Source organism: Rattus norvegicus, chromosome 19 (genome assembly GCF_036323735.1).
Source record: "Rattus norvegicus strain BN/NHsdMcwi chromosome 19, GRCr8, whole genome shotgun sequence".
Taxonomy (NCBI): Eukaryota; Metazoa; Chordata; class Mammalia; order Rodentia; family Muridae; genus Rattus; species Rattus norvegicus.
In genome coordinates, this window is record NC_086037.1 from 65,514,055 (window position 1) to 65,532,358 (window position 18,304).

General features: G+C 58.6%; 1 protein-coding gene across 2 annotated transcripts in view; it reads left to right on the top strand.

Annotated features, from left to right (window-relative positions):
* Positions 1-18,304, top strand: part of Gse1 (Gse1 coiled-coil protein) — a 355,506-nt gene that overhangs the window by 331,377 nt on the left and 5,825 nt on the right. For both annotated transcript variants that reach the window (XM_017601449.3, NM_001427026.1), the window contains 11 exons: positions 5,528-5,727; positions 7,810-7,982; positions 8,406-8,603; positions 9,254-9,445; positions 9,651-9,970; positions 10,514-10,838; positions 13,789-14,417; positions 15,393-15,505; positions 15,712-15,982; positions 17,191-17,307; positions 17,922-18,293. In XM_017601449.3, coding sequence (XP_017456938.2) covers positions 5,528-5,727; positions 7,810-7,982; positions 8,406-8,603; positions 9,254-9,445; positions 9,651-9,970; positions 10,514-10,838; positions 13,789-14,417; positions 15,393-15,505; positions 15,712-15,982; positions 17,191-17,307; positions 17,922-18,293 — 2,910 coding nt within the window. The remainder of the gene's footprint in view (positions 1-5,527; positions 5,728-7,809; positions 7,983-8,405; positions 8,604-9,253; positions 9,446-9,650; positions 9,971-10,513; positions 10,839-13,788; positions 14,418-15,392; positions 15,506-15,711; positions 15,983-17,190; positions 17,308-17,921; positions 18,294-18,304) is intronic.

The following is an 18,304-nucleotide window of genomic DNA, read 5'->3' on the forward strand; positions in this document are numbered from 1 at the left end:
TGGGTGTTGGGCATTTGTACCAACCCTGTACTCCATGCCGTCCTGTAGGGATTTCCATCTCTCGGTGACATTGGCCCAGCTCCCTTGAAGGGCAAGCCTCTCCTTCCCCCCACCCCCCACCAGAGTGTTCACCCCTTCGGGCAGGGGGCATTGGCACCCTCCGGGAACTTATACCTGGAGCCCTGTCTCAAGCCACCAGCCTGGCCCCATAGGCGGTTCTCGGAGCATGGCTTCTATGAGAGCAAGCTGTAGAGCCCCCACCACAGCCCCCCACCTGTGAGAGATGAAACTGGGGGCTGCCAGGCAGGGCCCAAGCTGTGTGGCAATCTGCTCATCTCCCACGGGGCCCTGGTGCCGTCTGCTGAGGGGGGTGGGGCTGCGACGGGAGCCCACATGTCCTTGGCTGATCGTCAGGAGGCCCACACAGCCCCAGAGCTGTGTGTCCCTCAGTTCCAGTACACCTGGGGCCTTGGGCCCTCCCGTTTCCCAGGAAGCACGTGGGTGACGAACCGCCTTATACCTGGCTGCTCCGCCACTTTGTCACCTGTGGGGATCTGAGTGACAAGGGCAGCTTACAGTGGTTAGGCATCTCCCAGTGCTCTGAGCTTTCTGGAGGTGTTTCCCGCCTGCTGGCCCTGTAACCAAGGGTAGTGGGTGAAACCCATACCCAGCCCCTGAGAGGCAGAGACTGGGGACCATCCCTCTTCGTCGAGTCCAGGCAGCCCCCACCTGCCTGCGCGTCTGCTACAGGGTGGGCTGGGTGCGGGCATAGGCACACCCTATGTGCATCTCCCTGGAAATCTGCCTCTTTCAAAGAAAACAACCAAACAAATGGCCTGCCTGCCTGCCCGCCCGCCCGCCCGCCCGCCTGTCAGTCTGCGGCTGGCAAGGTGGAGGCGGCGTCTCAGCGAGTGTCTGGAGCCCCATCTGCCTGTGGCTCAGGTGTGAGCAGTGGGGCTAGCTATTGAGGAGAGAGAAACCAGGAAGGGGAGAGAGCCACCAAAGAGTCCAGAGCCACACAGCTGACCTGGAGGTGACAGGAGACGAGCAGAGTTTGGGCTTCAGGATGCCATTCCAGCCCCCTCTGCCAGCTTCCCTCCTTACTCTGTTTCTATCCCCTACCCCCCAAGCCCACCCCTGCACGATCTTCACAGTGCCCTAACATGGCAGCAACGGGGCAGAGCCCAACCCAAGGGATCCTCACTGCCTCCTCCCATCCTCGGTTGTTAGGACCTGCTGTGGTCGGTTGTGTACTCTGCCCGTCAAGTGTCCCTGGAAAGTTGGTCCCTCTCAACTCACAGCCCCTTCCTGATTGTTGTCGAAGGTTTAATGACTGGTCTTGGGTCCGGGACCTCGACCCCCGTGACCAGCCCCCTTCCCTCACAGACGGACACCGAGGCCACCCAGCCTCCCGGTCCGCGACATGCATGAAGCCCTGTTGGCAGAGCAGGAGGGGAGGCCTGTCAGCAGCATATGGCTACCCCGTAGTTCTGTTTGACTGTCTCCTCAAGCTGCATATCACGGCCGATGCCACCTCCCGTGCTTGCTACTCCATGCTCACTATTTATGATGTACTCTGAGGCTCCAGAGGGTTTCCCTGCCTGGCGCTTGTCACCGTGCCCTTGGTCCTAGGGCCTTTGCTGCCAGCACTCATGTTACCCAGGCAGCAGTTGGCCCGTAGCGGTGGTTGGGTTTACTTCCTGTTCCTTGACACCCACCCCCACAACTAACTGGTGGGAGTCGCTGGAGTCTGCAGGGAAGAGAGGGACAGCCCCCGGGATGTGGGACCACTTCTACCAGCAGAGACATGGGACAGAGTGCCTGCCGTGCAGATGTTCAGACCTGAGTTCAGATCTCTAGAACCTGTGTAGGAGCCAGAGGTGGAAGGAGCCCTGGGCAAGCCGGCTACACCAGTGGAGCTCCGGGTTCAGGGAGAGCAGGGTAAATATAGGGAGTGCAGTTAAGGAAGGCACCTGGAATCATTTTGCACACACGCACGCACGCACAGACATATGCATATTCAGGAAAAGAGGCCATGCAAGTGGTGTTCAGCGACTCTCCGTATGGTTCTGTTCTTATCTTACCCCAGCTGGCTAAGGCTGCCCCAGTCCTTGCCTTTGGGGGTCTCGGCTCTTAATAACACAGGCCGCCCATAGAGCCTTGGCCTCATCTGTGGGGTTGGTCAGCGAAGGTGACGGTGACGCAGGCACCCTCCGCCTCTTCATCTGTAGCCCGGCTCTGGCTCTCTGACCCAGTCCCGCCATTCTGGCTGAATAGCTTCAGTTAATTACAGCGATGGCCGACCCGCCTGCCCCGGCAGCACAGCGAGAGAGCACAGGGCCGGGAGCCAGGCGCCAGCCTCACTAATTGGCAGCGCCTTGTGAGGTATTGATCCCAAGGCTCTCGCTGGTGAGCGCTGGCCTCTGCCTTCCACCTCCAACAGGATTAGGCTGCTAATTGTCCATGGCCGGCCTCATCCTCTCTGAGCTAGCCCCACACCAGAGCCTGCTTGCCTGCCCGGCATTACTCCCTTGCTGGGCCAGGCTGGGAAGGAACAGAGTGGGGACGAGCTGGCTGACTGCCTTGGAGGTTACCCCTCACACAGACCGGGGTCCAGAGGAACTAGGAGGGCCCTGATTACTGACCCTGAGGTGTCCTCTGATCCTCCCTGAGGAGGGTCATTTCCGCTACTCATCCCAGCCCTCAGTGGTGGTCCAGCGTCTGCACGCACCTGGATAGTGTGTGAGGCGGCCTCTGATTTAGCTGGTGGTAGCCTTCTGTGTGTGGGAAGTGGTAACTGTTATTTTTTTTTTTTTTCCTTGTTCCCATGTGCCGATAGCGCGATCCTTGCCCTTGTGTTAGTGTCTGTGCAGTGCGAGTGAGCTGCTGTTCACAGGAGCTGTCAGGTAGGGCCGGGCAACTGTCTGTTGGCTGAAGAATTGGTGGCTAAGTCCCCCTCAGTGAAGGGCAGCAATCTTGAGGCAGGAATGGAGTTCTAGCTGTGGGAAACCCCACACAGCAGAGGGGGCCAGGCGATGCCCAGAGTCTGCAGAGAGAGAGAGGAGAGAGAGAGAGAGAGAGAGAGAGAGAGAGAGAGAGCTTGAGCGCGTGAGAGTGAGAGCGAGCTGCACGCTCAGGGTGCTGGGCCTCAGGGACAGAGCAGGCATGGCTGAAGGTTATAAAAATGTTCCGAATTGATGGTGGCAGTGATTGAGTGCAAAGTGGCTCTGCAGAGGTGGCTTTTCCTTTCATCCCAGGGTTCAAAAGGGCTAGGGCAGGAGGATTGCCGTGAGTCCAGACCAGGCGGGGCTCCAGAGTGAGATCCTATCTCAAAAGAAGGGGGGTGGATCGGTAAAATGCTTGAGGACCCGAGTGAGCCCTAGAACACGCCTGTTTGGAAGGCAGGCCTGGAATCTTCTCCCAATCTCACGCCAGGGAAGTGAGGATGTACTAAGCCCTAGGGCTCCCTGGCCATTCTGTCTAGCCGGACTCAGTCGAGCTCCAGGCTGGTGAGAAAAGCCTGTCTTAGAAACGGTAAGCGGTGCTCCTGAGGACTGCACCCAAGGTTGTGGTTTGGCCTCTGCACGCAGGCTCGCACACATGTGCACCTGCACACACACACACACACACACATTTCCGTACACACAGAGATCAACAGCATATAAGACGTGTGCATCACACCGTGGCTCTCCTGGGAAGGACCGTGGCACACCCGAGCAGATTGCTTGAGGCAGGAGGAGGATTCCTAAAATTTATTTGAAAGTGATCGAAACTTTAGCCTGGCATGGAGAGAGAGAGGGACAGACACCTGGGTGTCCGTTCCAGGAAAGCTTGGACTGTGTAGTGAGACCCTGTCTGAAAAGTTGGGTCCCTGCTTCTCTGCCTCCAGGAACTGTGTTCCACGCTCCGAGGTACTGTCTCTGAGCAAAGTGGTCGCCTCCCACAGTATATGCTCCTGGTGTCCTCTCGTGAATGTGGCTGAGGGCCTTGTGGGAGCATTCCAGTATAGAGTAGGCAGGGCTGGGACTTGGTGTAGCCCATGGCTTGGAGAATGCTTCACATCGGACTGCGTGGACTTACTAGACTTACTTCCTCAGGGGTGTTTGGTTGACCAGAGCCCTCACTTTTGAACACTGACAGTGGCTGGCATTGCAGGCCTCGGGTGTGGCTTTCCGGCTCTTAGGTTTTCTTGCCTTACAGAGGGATACCCTTCTACTGAATGCAGGGAGGTGTAGGATGCCAAAAACACCCCCCCCCCAACTCATGAATGGTAGCTCACTCGTGCCAAGGTTCAGTCTCCAGGCCTGGCTACACCAACCTGTAGCTTGCCTACGTCAGATCTCAGAAGCTGGCCTCCCAAGCCAGCGTGTCTCTGAGCCTAGCCACCCGTCCTCCTGTGCTGCCGCTTTGCTTCTGACTGACAGTGCTGGGCTGTCACTGTGCTGTGTTCACACTGCCCAGCCTTGGGGCTGGCTCTGCCTGCCTGGGACGACAGAGTTCTCTGGGTGTAGGCAGCAGGTCTGTTGCCCATTTGAAAATGGAGAGTTCCTTCCCTAAGCTCCAGCCTCCAGGCCTCATTGCCAAGGTCAGGTCCTGATAGGTAATCACATGAAGAAGAGGTGTGCTCGGCTGGGACTACACAGGGGCTTTGTACAATTATACAAGTTACATACGGGCCTCAGCAGTTAGAGGCCAAAGCCGTGTTTCCACAGGTAGCAGGATTGTCTCAGGGAAGAGGGGGCTGTGTCAGTGACTGAGATCATCCCTGATGACTCTGTCCTGCTGGAGCCGACACCCCAAGAACTAATCTCTCCCCACCCCCACCTACCTGTCTCTTCTCTCTTGCTGCTGGGGTTGGTTGGGAAGGGGAACATGATGCTCCTTTCTGGGTCGATGGGGCTATTCTAGGTATAGTAGTAGTCATTCAATATGGTAGATATATTGAGGTACGTTGACAGAGGTTTTGGTTTTTTTTTTTTTTTTTTTTTTTTTGGGTTCTTTTTTTCGGAGCTGGGGACCGAACCCAGGGCCTTGCGCTTCCTAGGTAAGCGCTCTACCACTGAGCTAAATCCCCAGCCCCGTTTGACAGAGCTTTTAAAAGAGTGAATACCATCTCAGGTTTTTTTTAAAGATGTATTTATTTTATATGTATGAGTACACTGTAGCTGTCTTCACACACACCAGAAGAGGGCATCGGATCCCATTACAAATGGTTGTGAGCCACCAAGTGGTTGCTGGGATTTGAACTCAGGACCTCTGGAAGAGCAGTCAATGCTCTTAACCACTGAGCCATCTCCCCAGCCCATCTCAGATTTTTTAATGTAAAAATAGCTGCCCACCTCCATGCCTCTGAGAGGCAGTATGACAAAAGGCCAGCAAAGCTGGCTACAGCATGGCTCTGGGTTTCTCCCTGCCTGACTGCTCTTGGGCCTCACTCCCTGTGAGCATTCTGGAATGGCTGAAGTGTGGGTGCGGCTCGTGGCGGTGACACATGCAGTCCCTGAACTTCTGTGTTCTCTCTCCACAGGGTCTTCACTGAGCAGCGAGTCATCTCCTGTGTCCTCTCCAGCCACCAACCACAGCTCTCCGGCTAGCACACCCAAGCGAGTGCCCATGGGCCCCATCATCGTTCCCCCCGGGGGTCACAGTGTTCCCAGCACTCCTCCGGTGGTCACTATTGCCCCCACCAAAACAGTCAATGGAGTCTGGAGGAGCGAGAGCCGCCAGGTGAGTCGGGCAGCCCAGAGATGGGGGCGTAGTGGGAGTGATGGGACAGGGGGTGTCCCTGCGTGGAGTTTTCTGTCCACAGCTCTGGGATGGGGGCGAGTTTGGCCTCTCACCCTGGTCCTCAGTGTCTTCTGCGAGGTGCCCTTGATACACCACCCCCTGAACTGGAAGATGCTAGAATTACGGCAATTCTTACATCAGGCTTCTGACTGAGTACCACACAGACGCATCTTGGTGTATGAGGCCTGACTAAGCCTGGGGAGGGGAAGGGAGGGGAGGGAAAGGATAGCCTATGCACTCCTTCCAAGAACTGCCCCTTTACTTTAAGATGGTATCTTCTTGTGTCCTCTGGTGGCCTTGGCAATAATGACCTCTTTAGGGGTCTAGGGAGACAGATTTACCCAGAGGCACTGGGTTGACACAGACTACACACCATAAAGGGCCTGGGGGTATCTGAGCTTTGGGTCTCCAGGAAGACAATAGCTGTCACTGCTTTGCAGGAGTAGGGGATGGTACTCTTCTAGTCCCTGATCCCAGCACGGGATCTTGTGTGTCTGCAGTCTCTCAGCTGGCTCTGTGTAACCAAACTGGAATGGAGGAGCCGGTGCCCAGACCTTCCCCAGTACTGTGCTGGGCCTCCCACCGGCCTGGCGCCCAGAGGGGGCCTTGCTAATTAAGAACCGCTGTCAGCTGTGGCTTCCCCTGGATTCTCCAGCCTGGTTCCCACAGGGTTTGTACTGCTAGGAAGTACTAATTAAACCACAAAGACGGCGGAAGGGAGGGGAACACCTCCCCCCTGCTGGGCTGGGGCTGGATAGTAAGGGTGTGAGCTTCATCTGCCCCGCCAGTCTGATTGGTGACCCTGGTCCCCAGTAAAGTGCTCAGAACATCCGTCAGGTTCCTGACTGAAGGGAACCGAGACAGCCTGCTGCTGCACCCGGAGAAGGAAACAGAGTTCTGTCATCGAATTCAGTCAGCGGCCTAGTTCCCTCCCTGGATTAAGGAAGTTGTCTGTGGTGACCGGCTGGGCTTGGGAGGCTTAGCTTTGACCTCAGACAGTGAGGTCACTGATATAACCTGTCCTCTAGCTTCGCACACAGGGTTAAGTGGTGGTGCAGCAGTGACCCCTCCCCTTCGGGACTCACATATGCTTCGATGATGTTAGCTGACCAGAGGGTGTCACCACAGGCTTAGATAACCATAAGGAGACAGAAGTCCAGGAAGGGCTGGCAGGCCTGTCTCCAGGGACAATCCGTGGTACTATGCTGGCTACCATGTGCCTTTTGGTCACACCATGGGTTCAGCCCGTGTCAGCCAGAGGACCTGGTGTTCCCTAGCGAGTACTGCTGTCTGCTGGTGCTGAACCTCTCCTGCAGTGTTGAGGGAAGGACCTGAATGTAGTACCAGGGGGCTTCTGGCCCTCAGACTCTCCTCGGCTCACAGTGTCCCCCAGACTTTGCCATGTTCCCACTGGTGCCACTCCTCCTTGCCGTGAGGATTCCTCCCTAGTCACAGGCAGGCAGGGCTGTTCGATCTGGTTTCTCCGGGCTGAGTGCTGCTGTGGCTGTTTATACAGAAAGTCTGTGAGACTGGATCTCCCCATGCCCCAGCCCTACTGCTGCCTCTCACTTCATGCCTGAAGGGAGCCTCTCCTGGGGTCTCTAAGTCTATCTGGGTACAAGGGTGTCCCCATGTAGGTCCAGCAGATTGCCAACCACTGGCAGTGTCCAGAGAGCTGCGGGCACAGGCTGGAGTCTTGGGAGAAGCTCTGTCCTAAGGTGCAGGTCCCCAGGGCGTTTTTGCTTGCAGGAAGTGGGGGTTCCTGCCCTGCGGATCCTCTCAGATACCTTATCTTGGGATTCAGCAGTCTGCTGTTTAAGGTTTCCCCGGCATTGCTGAGTTCCTGTGGGAGCTGAGCCAGGGCCTGGTAGACCTTGGTCCAGACCTGCTCACGGGAGGTTTTCTCCCTAAGTATCTCTAAAATATATTAGGGGAAGGATGCTTCTAGAGTATGAGCTAAACACAGGCCTCTCTGAGGACCTGGCTGGCTCCCCAAGACCTAACTCTGTCTTCTTCCCACAGGACTCCGGCTCACGAGGCGGCAGCAGCGGTCGGGAGCGTCTGCTGGTGGAGCCGCCTCTAGCCCAGGAGAAGGCAGCGGGCCCCGCCATCCCCTCCCATCTACTCAGCACCCCTTACCCCTTTGGCCTCTCCCCCAGCTCAGTTGTACAGGACTCCCGCTTCCAACCACTCAAGTGAGTGCCGGGCTGGGGTCAGGGAGGGCTCCAGATAGGTCTGAGGGTTTGCACCAGCTGAGGTGGATGCGTGCTGTTAGCCTCTGTGGCCTGAGCTGCCCTGAGGTCCTTGGCTCCACCCGAGCTTATGGTCCACCCCATGCTGATTGATTTATCACTTCTCGTCCTAACCCCATTTAAGCCCATCTCTGGGCCTGGGGACAAATAGCCCCTCTAGTGTCAGTATCCACTGGTGGGGACCTTAAGGAACAGATAGGTCTAAGGGACAGACAGTTTCCTGTCTGTGCAAGCTGGGCTCATGCCAGGCTATACCTCACTGAGAGGCAGGACCTGATCCTGACGGGAGGTGGGCTGGCAGGGGCAGCCCCGAGCTGCTGAGGAAGTGGGACACGTTACCTCTGCTCACTGCTTTCCTTCCTATAGCCTCCAGCGGCCTGTGCACCATGTAGTGCCCCCCAGCACGGTGACTGAGGACTACCTGAGAAGCTTCCGGCCCTACCACACTGCTGAGGACCTACGGATGTCCTCCTTGCCTCCACTTGGCCTGGACCCAGCCACCGCCGCGGCCTACTACCACCCCAGCTACCTGACCCCGCACCCATTCCCGCACCCGGCCTTCAGGTGAGGCGCCCCACACTCACTGCCCGCGTGCTAATCTGTTCTCGGCAAGATAGAGAGGTGGCAGGATAGAACCTCTCGGGGCAGGTGTTTCCCAGGGCTTGGGGACCAGACATTCAAGGGAGGCCTGGTCCGACTCGTACAGCTTTGTCCAGCTCTGAGTGATTCCTGATGGATGGGCTCAGTACCTGCCATTGCTCCCTGGTTCTCACTTCTCCGCATCCGCAGCCAGTTCCACTAACTGTGGTACTTGGACAGTGTGGTGGAGATCCTGGAGAGAGGCAGGCCATGCCCTCTTCCTCCAGAAGCTCCAAGCCTGACTGACCTCTTATCACAGCAGGTCATGTCAGAGGTCTCTGCCAGCAGCCAATCCACTCTTCCGTTCACTCACCCATGGTCCGGGAAGTCCTAGGCGCTCATATAGTTGGTTCCTTGTGGCCTCTTGACCATGAATGTCCCCTCTGCTTGCAGCCTCTGCTGTGCTGAGTCTGCGGGGGCAGTAGGCTCACCTAGGGGAGAAGCACCGCTCACCTGCCCGGGTCTCAGCCTTTTGCCTGCAGGACTAGGGACCCGCCTCAGGGCTTTGCATCTGCTAGGCAAAGTCATCGTTTGTGACTACTGCCTGGGCACACCAGTCCAACCTCTCTCTACAGGATGGACGACTCCTATTGCCTGTCAGCCTTAAGGTCTCCGTTCTACCCCATCCCCACCCCGGGCTCCCTGCCTCCGCTGCACCCGTCGGCTATGCACCTGCATCTCTCTGGCGTACGGTACCCTCCTGAGCTCTCACACTCCTCCCTGGCAGCGCTACACTCGGAGCGGATATCCAGCCTCAGCGCAGAGAGGTGAGCCGTGTCTTCAGCAGAGGGGAGCACAGTCGAGCATGCTTCATGCCCTCAGCAGGGTCAGGCTCGGTGGTGGGGTACGGTTCTTCGTGTGTGGGTGAGAGGTGGAGAGTCTCGCGTGTGGCTGCCCCGCTTTGAGCTGGGGAGTGGACCTGCCCCTTCTGCATATCCCTTTAGCATGTTGTCCTCTGCTTGTCCCCCCCAGGTTGCAAATGGATGAGGAGCTGAGGCGGGAGAGAGAGCGGGAGCGTGAACGGGAACGGGAGGCCGACCGAGAAAGGGAGAAGGAGCGGGAACGGGAGCAGAGGGAAAAGGAGCGGGAGAAGGAGCTGGAGCGCGAGCGGGAGAAGGAAAGGGAGCGGGAGCTGGAGCGGCAGCGGGAGCAACGGGCAAGGGAGAAGGAGCTGCTGGCTGCCAAGGCCTTGGAGCCCACCTTCCTGCCTGTGGCTGAGCTGCACGGACTCCGAGGTCACACCACCGAGGAGCGGCCCAAGCCCTCAGAGCAGCTCACTCCAACCCGAGCAGGTACTGGGGGGTGACAGGTGCCATCCCAATGCTGGTGAGACTGGGAAGAGGTGTGCTGTGACACCCTCGGTGGATACGGGACACTAGGGAGGGGAGTTGCTGTCACTGCTGGTGGAACCTTTGTTGGTGTTTGCCCTTTGCCATGGAGATGGTGGAAACCAGAGTCACACCACTGAGCCACCCCAGATCTGACCTTCTGTTCTGTGTCAGAATTCTGTCTAAGATCAAAGCTAGTCTGGGACTCAGGCGTACCTCACATTCATAGCAGTGGTCCTACGTCAGCCCCCAAAGTGTTGGGAGTGCCGGCATGAGCCATCCTGATCTTGTTCTGAACGTAATTCATTTCATGAAAACCCACGTGGTTAAGCTGCCCAGATAGCTGTTTTAACAACGGGCCCCATGAGTCCTTCAAGACATGTTCTGAGCCAGCCATACCATATCTCCTCTAAGGATGGAGACATGTTTTCTAAAGTTCTACAAGACTGGGCTTTGAGCGGGGGTGAGGGCAGTGGCATCCTGCAGTGACAGTGTTTCCTCCCACAGAGAAGCTGAAGGACACGGGCGTGCAGGCACCCAAGCCTGTGCAGCACCCTCTGCACCCAGTACCTGCCCCACACCACACGGTGCCCAGCCTCATCTCCAGCCATGGCATCTTCTCTCTGCCTGGGAGCAGTGCAGCCACGGCCCTGCTGATCCAGCGCACCAACGAGGAGGAGAAGTGGCTGGCGCGGCAGCGGCGCCTCCGGCAGGAGAAGGAAGACCGCCAGTCCCAGGTGTCCGAGTTCCGGCAGCAGGTCCTGGAGCAGCATCTGGACCTGGGCCGGCCCCTGGTGCCCACAGAGGCGGAGCACAGGCCCGAGAGCACCAGGTGGGTCCTGAGTGGGGCCTCTCGGGAGGCAAGGGATGCTGGTTCACACTGTCTGTCCGTCCTCCTTTCCCCTGCTATTGGTCCACATGGCCTGCTTCACCTTCTGTGCCCACTCCAGCCCCCAGCATCTGTGTTGACTGGTACACAGGAACCCTGCCAACATAAGCCTCTTGTCCCCTCTCCTCCATGTTGAGAAGAACAATAGCCTGAAGTACCCCGATGCCCATCCCTGGCCCTCCACACTTTGCACAACTGTAGGGAGACCACTCTGAGGCCTCGCTGGTCTTAAACGTTCTATGCTGGACATAAGGTTCAGGTCAAGCCGGAGTCTTCTGGCTCCTCGGCCATCTTCTTGGGCTCCCACATCCGCCGCCATGCTCCCCTAGCTAGGAACTGTTGCATGCTTGACTCTGGCATGCGGTGTGGTTGTTTATCCTCATGCCGTTGAACCTGGGGGAGCTTAACACTGCTCTACCTCGCAGGAGTGAGGGGCAGCCCTGGCAGCTTTGTTAAATGGCTCCTCAGCCAGACCGGGAAGGACCCTAGGGGCCTAGCGATGGCCCACTGGCCCCTCCCCCACAGACCTTGCCTTTGTCTGTGGGCAGCATGAGTCTAAACATTCTGCGTCACCTCAGAGAAATAAATGTGAAGCTTTGGAAAAGCCACTAAAACTGCTTTTTTTTTTTTTTTAAGATTCGTTTTGTTTTTTAAATTTTTGAGTTTTATGAGTACTGTATTCAAATTCCAGTTTTCCCACTCCCCTCCCCCCAACTCCTGTGCCTCCAAGTTCATGACCTTGTCTGTAATTACTCTTACACGCATACATGTAGCGTATGTGAATGCACGCACACGCACGCACGCACGCACACATGCACACACACACAGAATTTGGTAGCCTATCAGGTTGCTTGTCCTTGGAGGCCCCTCCCCTTCTCCTGTCAGTCTCTGGCTCTTCCCCTGCTGGCGTGTTAGCTAGTGTTGTTTGTCAATGTACAAGTCTTGCTTAGGTGACACCTTCCCTGTCGTGCCTGGATGGCACTGTCTACCAGAGGAACCCTGGTGCCTTGGCCTTGACAGTCTTCCTGTCTTCATGGTGCTTCCTGTGTGTGGGGGGTGCGCTGTAGATGGAGTCAGGCCTGGGTCAGTAAGCCACCTGTCCTGTCTCTTGACCAGTTGTGGATCTCGGTTATAGTCTAAAGCAGAAAGAAAGGCTTGCAGATGCAGCTCCTGCCCAGGCCTGGAGGAGGGAATGGACTAAGTGGTGAAGGGCGAGCAAGGATCCTGGGCAGAACTGGGCAATACAGGGAGTGGGCTGGGGGAAGCTTTTCATGCATCTGGTACAGTAAGCTGCAACAGAGTCCTTCAGGCAGAGCTCTGGGGCTGCTGCAGTTCTGGCAGGAACCACAGGGGGGCAGCAGCACAGCTACCACCCTATGTCTGATATCAGAGCTTCATTGCCAGGAAGAAACGCTCTCCTAGGCATAGGCAGGCTCTCCCCTTAGGAGTTCACACCTATAGGCAGTCTGGGGTGAGCCCATCAAGCCACCCTGGGCATTCATTCTGTGGAAGGCTGGTAGGCAGGTCTGCTTCCAAACCCGATGGCTTGCTATGTTCTCTCTAGGCCAGGACCAAACCGGCATGACCAGGGCAGCCGAGAACCCCCACAGCACTTTGGTGGCCCACCACCCCTCATCTCACCCAAGCCCCAGCACCACACCGTACCCACAGCCCTCTGGAACCCAGTATCTCTGATGGACAACACCCTGGAGACGCGGCGGGCCGAGAGTCACTCTCTGCATAGCCACCCGACTGCTTTTGAGCCCAGCCGCCAGGCCGCCGTGCCACTGGTGAAAGTGGAGCGGGTGTACTGCACAGAGAAGGCAGAGGAGCCCCGGAAGCGTGAGGCCACACCACTGGACAAATACCAGCCACCGCCCCCCCCCCCCCCCCCCCCCCCGCCCCCCCCCCCCCCCCCCCCCCCCCCCCCCCCCCCCCCCCCCCCCCCCCCCCCCCCCCCCCCCCCCCCCCCCCCCCCCCCCCCCCCCCCCCCCCCCCCCCCCCCCCCCACCCCCCCCCCCCCCTCCCCCCCCCCCCCCCCCCCCCCCCCCCCCCCCCCCCCCCCCCCCCCCCCCCCCCCCCCCCCCCCCCCCCCCCACCCCCCCCCCCCCCCCCCCCCCCCCCCCCCCCCCCCCCCCCCCCCCCCCCCCCCCCCCCCCCCCCCCCCCCACCCCCCCCACCCCCCCCCCCCCCCCCCCCCCCCCCCCCCCCCCCCCCCCCCCCCCCCCCCCACCCCCCCCCCCCCCCCCCCCCCCCCCCCCCCCCCCCCCCCCCACCCCCCCCCCCCCCCCCCCCCCCCCCCCCCCCCCCCCCCCCCCCCCCCCCCCCCCCCCCCCCCCCCCCCCCCCCCCCCCCCCCCCCCCCCCCCCCCCCCCCCCCCCCCCCCCCCCCCCCCCCCCCCCCCCCCCCCCCCCCCCCCCCCCCCCCCCCCCCCCCCCCCCCCCCCCCCCCCCCCCCCCCCCCCCCCCCCACCCCCCCCCCCCCCCCCCCCCCCCCCCCCCACCCCCCCCCCCCCCCCCCCCCCCCCTAAGTGGTGAAGGGCGAGCAAGGATCCTGGGCAGAACTGGGCAATACAGGGAGTGGGCTGGGGGAAGCTTTTCATGCATCTGGTACAGTAAGCTGCAACAGAGTCCTTCAGGCAGAGCTCTGGGGCTGCTGCAGTTCTGGCAGGAACCACAGGGGGGCAGCAGCACAGCTACCACCCTATGTCTGATATCAGAGCTTCATTGCCAGGAAGAAACGCTCTCCTAGGCATAGGCAGGCTCTCCCCTTAGGAGTTCACACCTATAGGCAGTCTGGGGTGAGCCCATCAAGCCACCCTGGGCATTCATTCTGTGGAAGGCTGGTAGGCAGGTCTGCTTCCAAACCCGATGGCTTGCTATGTTCTCTCTAGGCCAGGACCAAACCGGCATGACCAGGGCAGCCGAGAACCCCCACAGCACTTTGGTGGCCCACCACCCCTCATCTCACCCAAGCCCCAGCACCACACCGTACCCACAGCCCTCTGGAACCCAGTATCTCTGATGGACAACACCCTGGAGACGCGGCGGGCCGAGAGTCACTCTCTGCATAGCCACCCGACTGCTTTTGAGCCCAGCCGCCAGGCCGCCGTGCCACTGGTGAAAGTGGAGCGGGTGTACTGCACAGAGAAGGCAGAGGAGCCCCGGAAGCGTGAGGCCACACCACTGGACAAATACCAGCCACCGCCGCCGCCGCCGCCACCACCACCACGGGAGGCAGGAGGTCTGGAGCCTCAGACCTTTCCCCATGGGCCTGGGCCTTTCCTTGCTGAACTTGAGAAGTCAACACAGACCATCTTGGGCCAGCAGCGGCCTTCTCTTTCTCAAACAACCCCCTTCGGGGAGCTCACTGGGTCTCTGAAGTCAGGCTCACCGTACTGCCACACCACAGCGAGGGGCCCTGACCCAGCATACATCTATGATGAGTTTCTTCAGCAGCGACGGAGGCTGGTCAGCAAGCTGGACCTGGAAGAGCGCAGGCGGCGCGAGGCTCAGGAGAAAGGTCTGGCCTCCTGAGTGGGTCCCAACCTGCCTGGGAATGGGGGTTCATCAGGACAGGACACTCCACTGCCAGCCTCTTCTCCCACTCTAGCATCCAGTGCAGTTTTAAATAATTGGTTTCTGAGAGCAGTTTGAGCTTCTGAACCTCGCAGCTATGGGGCCCCTTGCCTGTCCTGCATGGAGGCACATTATCCCCAAAGGGGAAGTCATGGCCTGTGTGCCAAGATGGCGATGCAGACGTGGTACTGATAAGTGATAGGCAGAGGCTGGTCTTTAAATAGTGATAGTGTGACGTTAACAGAGGAACAAACCAGCAGGGTTACACACACGGGCTAGTGACAGTAGGGCACACGTGCACCAGGGGATAAGGGACAGCAGCTGGTTCTGCCCTGACCAAGCCTGGAGTTCGGCATCTCCTTCCTGTCTCTGCCCCCCAAAGTGCAGGAGACAGCTCCCTAAGGTCCTAAGGTCAGGAGAGCCAGTAGGGGCTGTAGACGCAGATGCACACACCTGCTGCTGAGGGTGACTGCCCCAGGCCGGTCTTAGCTCCAGGAATTGATATGGCCTGTCTGGTATCGCACCCAGCTCCTCTTAGTTCTGCTTCTGGGGTGCTGGTCATGCTAGCTTTAGGGTCTGCCTGGGGCTTTTCAAGTCACCTTGAAAAGGAATGGGGGCTCTGTAGTGTTCAGCTGCCTTCCCATGAGGCTTACCAAGCAATGGACATCAGGCCTTTGTCAGGAATGCTCTGCCCTGCGCCTAGGGAGCATCCCGAGTTTGAGTCTTGCCTGAGTCTTGCCGCCCTCGGCTCACTGCAGGTGTCCACGCAGATGGGAAGAAACCAGGCCCTCTTAGCAAGGGTCCTCACAGGTGCCAGCAGGCCCAGCCCAGTGGCCTCACTCCCATGCCCCCAGGTGCACGTGTCCATGGAGCATCCTGGGTTCTGAGCCTGGCTCAGTGCACCCATTTCTGCCATCAGGGTACTACTATGACCTCGATGACTCTTACGATGAGAGCGATGAGGAAGAGGTCAGGGCACACCTCCGCTGTGTGGCTGAGCAGCCACCCCTCAAACTGGACACGTCCTCTGAGGTAACAAGTCGACTCTGGCATGTTCTGGGGCTGGCTGGGTAGTGGGTCCCCGCTTTGGGCCTACCTCTTGGCTTCCAAACCCTGCAGGCCATTACCTCTATGGCCTAGCTCCAAATCAGACTGCATGGGCCACGGGACCCCTGGGGCTGTGAAAGCAGTGTGGAGGGCAGTGGCTTCACACTCGATTGTTTTCTTTCCCAATCTAGAAGCTAGAGTTCTTGCAACTTTTTGGCTTGACCACCCAACAGCAGAAGGAGGAGCTGGTGGCTCAGAAGCGCCGGAAGCGGAGGCGAATGCTGAGAGAGAGAAGCCCGTCGCCACCTGCCATTCAGTGCAAGCGACAGACGCCTTCTCCCAGACTGGCTCTGTCCACCCGCTACAGCCCGGATGAGATGAACAACAGCCCTAACTTTGAGGAGAAGAGGAAGTTCCTGACCTTCTTCAACCTGACGCACATCAGTGCAGAGAAGAGGAAAGGTATGGCCTTGCTCTGGCCTGCACACGTAGAACAGGGTGCTCCTGGGTAGCCTGAGCTACAGAGCTGTCCTCTCAGCTCTGATAGGCTTCTGTCCCTTGGTGTTTCTGGCACATGTCTTGTTTGACTGTGAAGGCTGATTGATGTGCCTGTATGTTTCAGAGTGTGTCCAGGACTTCTCCCTGGGACGGAGCGGGTGTGCTCAGGATTCACATCCCCAGGCCCTGCCTCTTGGGTTGGACAGTGATCTCTACTGAGCACTGTTTCTGATGCTGACAGGCCTGGAGAGTGAGCTCGTGGGTGAGCCAACCCCACATCATAAGCACAACTTGCTTACCTACCCAAAAAGATGTTTCCAGATCAGTGTGGTACCCTAGGGCCATGTGGGAGAAGAGACTTGGGACTGGAATTCACAGTATGGAAGACGTGGCATGGCCAAGGCATGCCGAGGCTACCTTGATCGGCTCATCACCGTCCCGGGCTGAGGTGTTGATGTACGGCCATGCTCCTGTGTGCCTCATGCCCCTTAAGGGCACTGGCCCCTTCTGGAAGACTCCCGGGAACACAGTGCCTCCAGCTCTTCAGTTGGTTTGACAAGCTTCTTTATTGGTGGTGGCAGTTTCCTTTTCCTTTTTAACAAGCATGGTGGAGGTCTCACTTTCCGAGCAAGGGTTAGAGACGGGCTGACTGCCAGCACATGCCCCTGGACTCGTGCCTAGTTGTTTGCAAGCCTGGTTTTTCACCTGGCTTTGTGTCTAAAGGACGCCATCGGCACCGAAGCCTCTTAAGTTTCAGAGTTGGCAGGAAGAGCCACAGAGACGGGGATCTGCGGTATGGGACACTTGTCGGGTCTGCACGCCTTCGAGGGAAATGGCTGTGACCCTAGGCAGAGAGCACACTCCCTCCCTGGTCTCTGCTCTTGTATCAGGGCCATCCTTGGTCTTCAGATCAGGATACCTGCTGAGAAGGAAGTCACCATGGAAACCTCCAGGCAGCCACTGCTCCTGACTGCAAATGTGGCTGTCCCGGAGCCCAGCAGGGACAGCCAGCTGCTGTCACCTGCTTCTTCCTGTCTGTCTGCACAGCTGGCCGTGGTGCTTGCTTTTGGTGCCTTTTGGTGTGAAGGGCTTGTACCCGCCAGTCACGGTGGCCAGACCCCACCTTCCTCCCCTCTCAAAGTGCTGCTAACCTGGGACTGCTTTCCTCACAGACAAAGAGAGGCTTGTTGAAATGCTCCGTGCCATGAAGCAGAGGGCACTGTCCGCAGCAGTAGCAGACTCAGTGGCAACAAACTCTTCGAGGGACAGTCCTACCATCTCCCTGAGTGGTAAGGGAAGGACACCCCACCCACCAGCGTCCTGTAACTTGGGGAGGTGTCGCTCGAAGTCTTGTCTTCGTGGTGAACATGAGTACTGGACGCGGGGCTTCTCTCCATCCTGGTTGAGCCGAACCTTAGGACACAGTGGGCGAGAAGCGCAGGGGAAGGCACTGACTTCCATCAGCTGCAGGCTGTAGCCGTCACTTCCCAAGAGGACGGGTCCAAAGCCCGCTGAATGCCGTACCTGGGCTCTCCAGACTGTCTCCAGCACCTACTTTCTCCCTGCTTCTCTGCTGCTCTCCAGCTGAAGAAAGCTGAATCCTTGGGGTCCAGCCTCTTGCTAGCTCATGTCTTCACCTGCTTTCTCTGATTTGGATGAAGTTTCTCCTACCTTCTCAGCGTTTCCTGCTCTCTCTCCCCACCTTTCCCTTTGGGAACTGTTTACGGTCAGACTTGCTGCTAACCTGGCCTCTCCTCACCTAAACTCTAACCTCGTGCACACTGTTAACGTAGGGTACAGATACTGGGTCTGTAAGTGTACGCTCTAGAGATCAGATCGGTAGTGTCTGCACGCCTGTTTTTCCACAGTTCATAATGTTCCCCTCATTTTCTATCTCTCAAAGAACCAGCCACACAGCCAGCTCCTTTAGAGACGGATCAGCCTGCCGGGGTCCCTGCCTCCTTGTCAGATGTCCCAAAGGCCGTGGAGACCGGAAGACTGGAACAGCTCCGGCCCCAGGAGCTCTTGAGAGTCCAGGAGCCAGCTCCTCCCAGCGGTGAGAAGGCCAGGCTGAGCGAGGCCCCTGGGGGCAAGAAGAACCTGAGCATGCTTCATTACCTCCGGGGCGCTGCGCCCAAGGACATTCCTGTGCCGTTGTCCCACAGCATCAACGGGAAGAGCAAGCCTTGGGAGCCCTTCATGGCCGAAGAGTTTGCACATCAATTCCACGAGTCCGTACTGCAGTCCACACAGAAGGCTCTGCAGAAGCATAAAGGTAACAGGCCA